General features: G+C 42.6%; 1 protein-coding gene across 1 annotated transcript in view; it reads left to right on the plus strand.

Moving 5' to 3' along the window:
* Positions 1–4,290: 4,290 nt before the first annotated feature.
* The window catches only part of STAM2 (signal transducing adaptor molecule 2), a gene marked incomplete at its 3' end in the record, with an annotated part of 13,084 nt that continues 6,435 nt past the window's right edge, over positions 4,291–10,939 (plus strand). Inside the window, exons 1-3 of the mRNA XM_010167731.1 lie at positions 4,291–4,373; positions 8,109–8,184; positions 8,412–8,507. Coding sequence (XP_010166033.1) covers positions 4,336–4,373; positions 8,109–8,184; positions 8,412–8,507 — 210 coding nt within the window. The remainder of the gene's footprint in view (positions 4,374–8,108; positions 8,185–8,411; positions 8,508–10,939) is intronic.

Here is a 10,939-nt window from a genome sequence, read left to right on the forward strand (position 1 = left end):
GACTGGCTTGTAAACAATCAAAGTAATTTTAAATTTCTTACGTATTTTTATGTCTGAGTATCTATTCCAGGTTGTCTTTGCTGCGGTATTTTAGAAGAGAGTGCTTTTTACTAGCGAATCACATAGACGTGTCCTCTCAAAGCATCTTGTATGTGTTTCCTGCATGCAATTTGGATTTTTTAAAGAACTTTTCCAAAAATAAATGACCTGAATTGATCTATTTCCCATTGTAAAAGGAGAGTGGTGGATGGAGAGAGAAGGGAGTGTAAGAAGAGGGGAGTTTGGAGGTCTGGGTTTGGGGTTTTGGAGCGTACAGAACGACGTGCAAAGCTGGGGTGTGTGACAGTCCCTGTCCTTAGGCTGGTTTCACTGGCTGTGCCCACCCCCACCAAGCACTCTGGTGTCAGTGAGCGTTGCTGAGAGCTGGTAAGAACCGAAGCGCCGCGCTGGTCACCGCTCTGTGTGGGGTTTTGTGGTTCTGAAGGTTCAGGTGTGAAACACAACCTGGATTTTTCACAGAATCACAGAATGTTGGGGATTGGAAGGGACCTCAAAAGATCATCCAGTCCAATCCCCCTGCCAGAACAGGAACCTAAATGAGATCACACAGGAAGGCGTCCAGGCAGGTCTTGAATGTCTCCAGAGAAGGAGACTCCACACCCTCCCTGGGCAGCCTGTCCCAGGGCTCTGTCACCCTCACTGGAAAGAAGTTTCTTCTCAAGTTTAAGCAGAACCTCCTGTGTTCCAGCTCACACCCATTGCCCCTTGTCCTACCATTGGGCATCACTGAGAAGAGCCTGGCTCCATCCTCCTGACATTCGCCCTTTACATATTTATAAACATTAATGAGGTCACCCCTCAGTCTCCTCTTCTCCAAGCTAAAGAGACCAAGCTCCCTCAGCCTTTCCTCAGCAGGGAGATGCTCCACTCCCTTCATCATCTTGGTGGCTCTGTGCTGGACTCTCTCAAGCAGTGGTTTCTGTGCTTTTTTGTTACCACCGTTTCTTCCTGTGTCCTGTGAGCTGCTCCCTCTCTGCTCGTGGAAGAGGGAGACTTGTGGAAAGAGGCTCCTCTAAAATATTCCAGGGATTTCAGAGGGGAGACAGGTTTCAAGTCAGGGTGACACCAGGCAGTGCTGTTAAATCATGTGCCTGGTCTGGTTTATCAGCACTGGTGCTGTTTGTCACCAGAGAGCGGGATTTACACAGACACCTGATGGCTGCTGTCGTTTGATGAGATGGATTCATTTGACTGACAGGTTTTGATGGGAGGATTCACACCTCTGGGGATGGAGATGTGCAAGGAGATGCTTTTAAAAAGCAATTCCAGCTTCGTTGAAAACACCAGACCGAGGCTGTGTGCACCAGACATCGCGTTGTGCTGTTCTCTCACGACTGCTCGGTACTCACGGCTCACGCAGCCAGGAAATGTGCCTGCAGGGGTTATTTTGGTTTTACTATTTTTAAATAAATTTAATGTTAAAGTGTTTGAAATTGCAGGTGCTCATTTAATATAAGGCTCCAGGGAGATCTTCTAGTGGCCTCCCAGTACCTGAAGGGGCTCCAGGGAGGTGGGGAGGGACTTTGGCCAAGGGCAGGGAGTGAGAGAACAAGGGGTGATGGCTTGAAAGTGTCAGAGGGGAGATGGAGCTGAGATGGGAGGAAGAAATTGTTTGGTGTGAGGGTGGTGAGACAGTGTCCCAGGTTGCCCAGAGAAGCTGTGGCTGCTCCTCCCTGGAAGTGTTCTCGGCCAGGTTGGATGAGGCTTTGAGCAACCTGGTCTAGTGGAAGGTGTCCCTGCTGATGGCAGGGGGGTTGGAACTGGATGATCTTTAAGGTCCCTTCCAACCCAAACCAGTCTGGGATTCTATGACTTTTAAGAACAAGCAACAAATTCAGTGTTAGCATCCTAAAAACATTGATGCACTTAAAAGGAAATTTCACTATTCTGTCCTTTCCGTGTAAATTTTCAAGCTTTGTGCTGTAGGAACATGGTTTCAACACAATATTTGCTTCCTCTACATGGTTAGTCCAGCTCTTGAAGATAACTTATGTCTAAAATTGCTAATTTCTGTTCCTCCTCCTTGGTCTGCTTTGTCCTCGGTAACAAAAGGATTTTCAGGGGCTCTGATGGTGCCACGCTTGCGTTTTCTGAGTGGGAGCCGTTCTGCTGAGCCAGCCCCAGCATTGTTCCAATCTCTAACTGCAAAACCAAGTAGTGAAGCTGATGATCCGAGAAGGTCCTTAATTGCACACATGAAATTTGGTTTCTCCTGCCTTAGTGTAGCTGTCAGCAAACCTTGTGATTTTGGAACAGCTGCTCTCATAGAATCCCAGACTGGTTTGGGTTGGAAGGGACCTTAAAGCTCATCCAGTCCCAACCCCCCTGCCAGCAGCAGGGACACCTTCCACTAGACCAGGTTGCTCAAAGCCTCATCCAGCCTGGCCGAGAACACTTCCAGGGAGGAGCAGCCACAGCTTCTCTGGCCAACCTGTTCCAGTGTCTGACCACCCTCACAGTGAAGAACTTCTTCCTAATATCTCATCTAAACCTCCCCTCTTTCAGCTTAAACCCATTTCCCCTTGTTTTGTCATTAGTTGTCCTTATGAAAAGTTCTTCCCCAGCTTTCTTGTAGGCCCCTACAGAACATGTTGATAGACAGTGACCATTATGTTCTGCTTTAATCTACTATATAGTCTTTAAAACACACTCAATCCCAAAGGGATTTAGTATCTTCTCTTACCAAAGTTAAAATTCTGCAGCAGTAATGATTATGATGTGTGTTCCGACGCAGTTAATAGATAACATAAAAATTTTAAAGCACTTATCTTTGAATTTAGTTAAAAATATTAAATTGACAGGTTAAAATTAAATCCTAAGGCAGCAAATGGAATGTATGAAATATTTAATTTGCTGTTTATAAGCTGTTTTAGTAGAACTGTAATATTTACATGTGATTAAAACAACATGACTCTAAGAAAAACTTAAAGGAAAGGACAAAAACATTAAGCCTTATCTGTTAATATATAGAATTATATTCTGCAAATATTAATTAGGGATACGTTCTTTTGATAGAGCAGTCTGGTTTTTGTTGCCCTTTTCTGTGTTCTTTATTAATCCTTCCATGCCATTTATTTTTCTCAAAACTTGTGGTGTTTTTTCGATTTCCCAAAAAATGTAGTAGAAAAATATATTGTAGTAAATCTTTGGAACGAGGAGATGGTTTTTCTTTAGAGTCCTGAAGAGTGGAGGTTTTGTTGTTTGGTTTTTTGTTTGTTTCTTTCTTTTTTTGATGTTGTTTTGGGGTTTTTGTTGAGGTTTTTTTGTTTGTTATTGGAACATCCATTTGCATGTCCAGCAGGTCGAGGGAGGTGATTCTACCCCTCTACTCCACTCTCATAAGGCCCCACCTGGAATACTGCATCCAGTTCTGGAGCCCCCAACACAAGAAAGACATGGACCAGTTAGAACAAGTCCAGAGGAGGCCACCAGGATGATCCGAGGGCTGGAGCAGCTCTGCTGTGAGGACAGGCTGAGAGAGTTGGGGCTGTTCAGCCTGGAGAAGAGAAGGCTCCAGGGAGACCTTCTAGTGGCCTCCCAGTACCTGAAGGGGCTTCAGGAAGGTGGCGAGGGACTTTTCACAAGGGCAGTTAATGACAAAACAAGGGGAAATGGGTTTAAGCTGAAAGAGGGGAGGTTTAGATGAGATATTAGGAAGAAGTTCTTCACTGTGAGGGTGGTCAGACACTGGAACAGGTTGCCCCAGGAAGTTGTGGCTGCTCCTCCCTGGAAGTGTTCTCGGCCAGGTTGGATGAGGCTTTGAGCAACCTGGTCTAGTGGAAGGTGTCCCTGCTGCTGGCAGGGGGGTTGGGACTGGATGAGCTTTAAGGTCCCTTCCAACCCAAACCATTCTATGATTCTAGATCCATGTGAAATATTCAATGGCATGCAAACGTTAGAAGATCTCGAGCAAACTAAACTAGGGCTATGACTTAAACCTGGAGTAAGGAAACCAACTGTACTGAAACATTTTCTTTTCTATCATTTACAACATTACACTTCACGAGTTGTTTCTGTTTTTGGAACTTTTAAATACTTATCTGTTAGCCCAGTGCTGAAAACTGTACGTAACACTTGACAAGATAGCAGGAATTAGTGCTCATCTGTAGAACTCTCAGTATTTTGTGTGAAGAGTCTGCTTTTATGGCCAAGAAAGTGTTTGTTGACTAGAATCTCAATTTAATAGAGTATTAACACTTAATCAATCTTGTTTTTTTTTTCTTTGTAGAAAAAGCTACAAATGAATATAACACCAGTGAGGACTGGGGTCTTATTATGGATATATGTGACAAAGTTGGAAGCACTCCTAATGGGTAAGCTGCATCTCGGTGCTGCAACGTGGAATTTCGTGTTCACTGAAGAAAAATGTTATTTTGGATAGAATGTGCCTCAAAATGCTCCTCGTAGTCATCTATGCACAAAGTGCTACCCATCTGATGCTTCTGCAAGCTCCACACATATCTGTAGTTGGTTTAAAATCCTTTGAAATAAATATTCCACCAGGATTTCTAGTAGAGCAATCTGAATATGCCAACTGCATTCCAATTTTCATGGAGTTTTGCACAGTAGACCAAGTTATTCATATTTAATGTTCTTGAATAAATTTGGAGAAGCAACTGTGCCAGTAGGAAACAGTGAACTAGTTTATTTTCAGGAAATTGCCTGGCTAGGACAGTTAGCTATTCAGGGTGAGAAATTGGTCTGTGTTTATTCATTAGGAAGAATGGGACTGATGGAGGAGAAAAGGGAAAAAAAAGTGATGATCAAAACAGATCAATTGGAATAATTTTAGCCTGAGTGCTGATACTGAAACATAAGTGGTCGTTCAGTGATTCTGTAGTGGCCAAAAGTAATTGGTGAATTTTAAGGTATCTTTTTGAGTGATAACATGTTTTAAATTTTGAAATAAACCTGAATTAGTGCAGAGACTGAATTCTTAAGTGATCTTGAAATTTTTATCAGTTATGTGTAACATTTAAGATTACTACACTGAGAAAGTTGTGGTGGTGCTGTTGTTGTTGTTATTATTATTATTATTAATCTCCCACAGGGAATAGCAAATCTATTCCATCTGGGAATCTTTAGTCCTGAAGAAAAAAAAAATATAGAATGTGCTTTGAGTCCTTTCTTAAAAATCAGGTTGTTTTTTTGTTTTTTTTTAGTGCCAAAGGACTTTTGTAGAGGGAGCTCATTTAAATCTGCTTGTTTTGGAAGAGGAGAGATTATAAGAAATTTAGAGGGGTTTTGTTTTATTTATAGAGGGGGTGTTTTTATTTACACATGCAAAATATATAGCTATGTCTATAAAATATGTAATTAAAACTTAATATATTTTTTTATCTATACAATGAAACCCTAAATTCTGACTTTTAAGTGCCACTACTGCTAGCATATTTTACTTCAATTTTCTCTAGTTTTCTTCCTGCTTGCCCTTCACTAGGAACCTGAAAATTCTTCTGAAAATAATAAATATGGTTGCCTACCCTTAAATAAATATAGAGTTTAACAACAAGGATGTTGACTTTGGGTTGTTTGTATATTAACTATGAGCAAACATACTTAATGTTTAGGATTAAAACCATATTTCTCCAGCTGTGTGTGCGTCACCAAGTGACTTGGAAGACTCAGACTGGAGTAATAAACCAGAGCAGTTGGTACTGAAGCCACTGCACCCATCCAGTTTGCAGCTTAGGCTCTTTGGGGTTTTTTCCCCCCCTTTCAGAACAGGTTTAGTCTCTTCTCCTAAACTTAATATCCTCACCAGCACTGGTGCAAATTTGTCTGCAGATCCTGTCACTGGGTTGGACTCTCGTGGCTCCTTGAGAGCTTGGAGCACATTAGGTGTCCACAGAGGAACTTCTGGCTTTAGTTTCTTCCAGAAGGAAATTAATTTGTGTGTGCAGAACTCCACTGTGAGCTAAATGTGCATCAAGAGAAGCGTGTCCAGCAGGTCGAGGGAGGTGATTCTCCCCCTCTACTCCACTCTCATAAGGCCCCACCTGGAGTACTGCGTCCAGTTCTGGAGCCCCCAACACAAGAGAGACCTGGAGCAGCTGGAACAAGTCCAGAGGAGGCCACCAGGATGATGCAAGGGCTGGAGCAGCTCTGCTGTGAGGACAGGCTGAGAGAGTTGGGACTGTTCAGCCTGGGGAAGAGAAGGCTCCGGGGAGATCTTATAGCGGCCTCCCAGTACCTGAAGGGGCTACAAGAAAGCTGGGGAAGGACTTTTCATAAGGGCAGTTAATGACAGAACAAGAGGAAATGGGTTTAAACTGAAAGAGGGGAGGTTTAGATTAGATATTAGGAAGAAGTTCTTCACTGTGAGGGTGGTCAGACACTGGCCCAGGTTGCCCAAGGAAGCTGTGGCTGCTCCTCCCTGGAAGTGTTCTCGGCCAGGTTGGATGAGGCTTTGAGCAACCTGGTCTAGTGGAAGGTGTCCCTGCTGCTGGCAGGGGGGTTGGGACTGGATGAGCTTTAAGGTCCCTTCCAACCCAAACCAGTCTGGGATTCTGTGTGGGAATGATCAGAAAACTTGTTTCAAAAGCAGACAACTGCTCTAAACCAAAATGTGAATATAGATGCAGTTTATTATCCTGTTTAATATGATGGCATAAAACTTTTCTCAGTGCTGCACACACAATACACTGAAGCAGACATCTTTTGAGACAACACCTTGGAACAAACTTCTTTTTTAATGTTAGTAGTGAAACAGTTTTGGTTTAATTTCTGCACAGGTTTGGTTTTGTTGGGTTTTTTTAAAGCTTTGCCTAAGGTTGCAATTCTATGATGACTTTAAATTAACAGGAAGGAGAATTTGCATCCAAGAGGCTTGTTGGATATTTCCTCTAGCCCCTTGTGTGGTGGATTCCTCATGAATCTCCTGCCCATGGGGGACAAGAGATGGAACAGCCCCTTGGCAGAGCCCAATGCCCATGGAGCTGATCCATTGCAATATTCCTCACCCACCCTAGACCTTGCACTTGCAGACTGGCAAAACACAAAGTCCTTCGACTGCCAGTGACAATTGGAAACATCAGTATATTATCACCTTTCTTCTCCTAACAAATCCCAGCTGGAACCAAACCCCAGCGCTGTTCTGGCTGCTGGAAAGAACCAGCTCTGGCCCAGCTCAGCACCAGGACAGGACCACATTGCCCCAGGACAGGGACAGTAGGTGTTGGGTCCATCACTTTCATCAGTGGCTTTCACTTGTCCCTGCTTCAGGTGACCAGGGACTAGAGCCTTAGTGGTGAAGAGCACGGGTTGGTTGAGCTGAGATCACTGGGTGACGTGGAGAAACACAACTTGCAGAGACATTTCTGTACTTGGTTAAAATAGCAGCTCAAGTGGACTACAAGGGATATGAGTTGTAAAGTTCCTGTGTCAGCTCTTTACAAAGTGTTTTCATATTTTTAGGGGGTTCCAAATAATAGTGTTAACAAAGCTTTACATCTGCCTCAGCCCATGTAGGTGCTGCGTGCCATTAATGCTCTTTTTAAGTAGGAGACTCCTTAGTAGAGTAACATTTAGAGTGTTCATAATTATTCTGTGCTCATCTCAGATTTTGCTGAAACAAATTATAAAATCTTAGTGTCTTGAAAATGGGATCCAAGAGCTGACAACCTGTGAGCATGATTTTTAAATTAAATAAATGGTTATTTTACTGGCTATTGTAAAGGGTCTCTGTGGATTTAATCACCATGCTCCTCATTCTTTTTTCTTTATGTAGTAATTTCTTTCGTTGTCCATTTCAAATCCATTTCCTCAAGTTAATTGCAATTGCTCCCTTTATGACCTGTCAGCAGTTTTATGGAAATTAATACAAAATGCCAGTGTAAAAATGCTCTGTTGCAATCAATCCAATACGCATTTAAGAACAAGTTGCTAATTATTTTTTCCAGAGTAGCTCTAGGAGATGTTTAGGTGAGGTTACATTTCTCAGTAGACCCAGTTGTGATTGCTTACCCAGCTTGGGTATCTGATATCCTTCATTCCACGCATCGTGTCAGTCACATTTATCACTGATAGTTTCTTTGTTCCTTTTTCAGAGCAAAGGATTGCCTTAAAGCCATCATGAAGAGAGTAAATCATAAAGTTCCCCATGTGGCTTTGCAAGCACTTACAGTGAGTAGACTGTCACTATTTTCAAAAACCTTTGTGTTCTTTTATGTCATGCAGCTATTAAATATGTCCTGATCAATTAATACCTGTATACATCTTCAGCAGAAGGCAGTCAGAGCGTGCATGCTGAACAGAGGATTAAATTGAACTCTTTTTTTCTATATGCTTTTATTTTTTTGGATGATTTTCATTGTTGTCACACGTTTTCACCATTTTATTTCTGTTGTCAGCTTTTAGGAGCCTGTGTATCAAACTGTGGGAAAATATTTCACTTAGAAGTATGTTCTCGTGATTTTGCTAGTGAAGCTCGTGGAATAATAAATAAGGTAATTTTTTTATAACCTTGTGTACTGGGGGAGAATTATTTCAGTAACTTCTTTGCCTTGTCTCAGCGTAACAAAGAACTGGCAAAACTGATGTTCTAGTTGATAGTTTTGGTGCCATGGCAGATACTGCTGGCTGTTTGTCTTATCACTGACATCAATGTACTTTAATTTTTACTATGAAAATATAATATATTTTAAAAAGTGATAGGCTGATTATACCTACTCCAAATTTTTACAAAATTACATGAGCAGTTTTAATTAAAATCTGTGGCTCTTCCTAAGCTCAATTAAGTTGCTAATGGTGAAGGCAGCTTTTCTCAAAGAGAATTTTTATTTGACTTGAATGAAATTCATGGGCTGAAGTGCAAAGGGAAAAACTGTGAGAAAGTTAAACTGTGTTTTTACAAGGAAAAGGCTGAAGTCTTCAGACAACTTTCTTAGTTTCCAGAGTTTTTCAGAATGTTGAATGAGAAGGTGACCAAGAAAGGAAGAGCTAAATGGTTGGGGTCAAGCAGCCGATGGGACCTTAAGCAGGATGTAATGAATTGAGTAAGCAGAAACAGCTTTCTCCTAATTACTGCTGCAGTTGAAGACAAAAAGGGCTAATGGGTTAAAAAGAAGTTAGTCTTCAAATATATGGGAGGCCTGGAATCATCAGAGGTGGAGCAAAGCAATTAAGGAAACTAATAAAATTGCTGGGAAGCAAAATGAGTTCACAGCTCTTCTGTTTCTGGCTTTGTATGGAAAAATAGGTCTTAAAGTCCTCCCCTTTGTTCTCATTAGCCATGGTCCCTTCAGAAATAGAACATTGACCTTCGTGGTCTGAAAGCACTTGTGGACATAAAAACAAACCTTTAATCCCACTGAAGAATGGTCTGCTGGAGCCTGATTTATTTTGTTGCTGGGAAATCCTTATGTTTGACCCTCGTCCCTGGCCCACTTGGAGGAATAATATTCAGAGGGCAGATGAAATCATACTTCCTCTTTTTTCTCCAAAAGCAGATTAGTGCAGACAAGTGTCTTTGTGCTTATTCTGAGCCTATCAAGCTGCATTAAATACATGCTGTAGCCCGGGCTTGCTGATGTTCTTACTGGTTACCTGTGAGGCACAGGCTGACAGTGGGATCTGAACTACACTCAGATGAGAAATCTCAGCCACGTGCTGCATTTGTGCAGTCCCAGGCTCTCACCCAGACAAGCCAAGTGAAGCTGATGTAGGGGAGCCCACCAGCCCCCAGAACTCTTATTCACCAGCAGGTATCCTGAGGTTAGTTTGGATGCTTTGGGTTCAAACTATAGTCTTTTCATCAACTGTCAGCATAACCAGAAAGAGTATGAGAGTCTGGAGTGCTGTGGTCCATGTTCTACCCTCGTAGTGTTGGTAGGACCTTCACAGATATCAGCTGCTCTATTGAAGAGTTGCTCTTTTTGTTCCATTAATTTTTTTTAAGGCTGTTACAGGTTTAACAGCTGATGTTTGATGTTTCTGAGGTGTACGCTGAAGGTTATTCTTTAGCCATGCAGTAGAGGAATACGTGACTCTGACCTGCTTTTCTGAAGGTGGATCATCACTTTGGGTGAGGTTGTTAGCACATAAAATGTGTAGTGTTGAATTAAATCGGTGGTCCTACATGGATTTAAAGTAGCCATAAATCCTGTGGGTGAGAGTGGAGGCAGGAGAGGTGTAGAGGCTATTTCATGAGAGGGGCTAGAGAAGAAGGTGGCAACCAGGGGAATTGCAGGCAGAGCCTGAACTTGATCTTGGCTTGCCCCTACTCCAAGCAAATATCTTCCTTTACCAGACTGCGTGCCTGCACCTCAGTTCCTAACTCAGGACCTAATAGCATAGACTGTCCCATGAGCCGAGTGGCACGGTATGTAATGCATGATCCCTTTTTGTGAGAGAATCTGAATCAAGGAGACATACATACATACATACATATAGATGTATTGACAGAGATGGTACAGAGATCAGGTTTGTGTAAATTCCTATCATCTGAGAAGTCAACACTGATCTTATAGCGGCCTCCCAGTACCTGGAGGGGCTACAAGAAAGCTGGAGAAGGACTTTTCATAAGGGCAGTTAATGACAAAACCAGGGGAAATGGGTTTAAGCTGAAAGAGGGGAGGTTTAGATGAGATATTAGGAAGAAGTTCTTCACTGTGAGGGTGGTCAGACACTGGAACAGGTTGCCCAAGGAAGCTGTAGATGCCCCCTCCCTGGAAGTGTTGAAGGCCAGGTTGGATGAGGCTTTGAGCAACCTGGTCTAGTGGAAGGTGTCCCTGCTGCTGGCAGGGGGGGTGGAACTGGATGACCTTGAAGGTCCCTTCTAATCCTAACCATTCTATGATTCCTGGTATCTGAGGAGAAGAAAGCAGAGACTGTAAAAGGTAGAGAAGGGCTGTGGTCTAATATAAGATGCTGTCTTTCC

Source organism: Antrostomus carolinensis, unplaced genomic scaffold (assembly GCF_000700745.2).
Source record: "Antrostomus carolinensis isolate BGI_N321 unplaced genomic scaffold, ASM70074v2 scaffold23275, whole genome shotgun sequence".
Taxonomy (NCBI): Eukaryota; Metazoa; Chordata; class Aves; order Caprimulgiformes; family Caprimulgidae; genus Antrostomus; species Antrostomus carolinensis.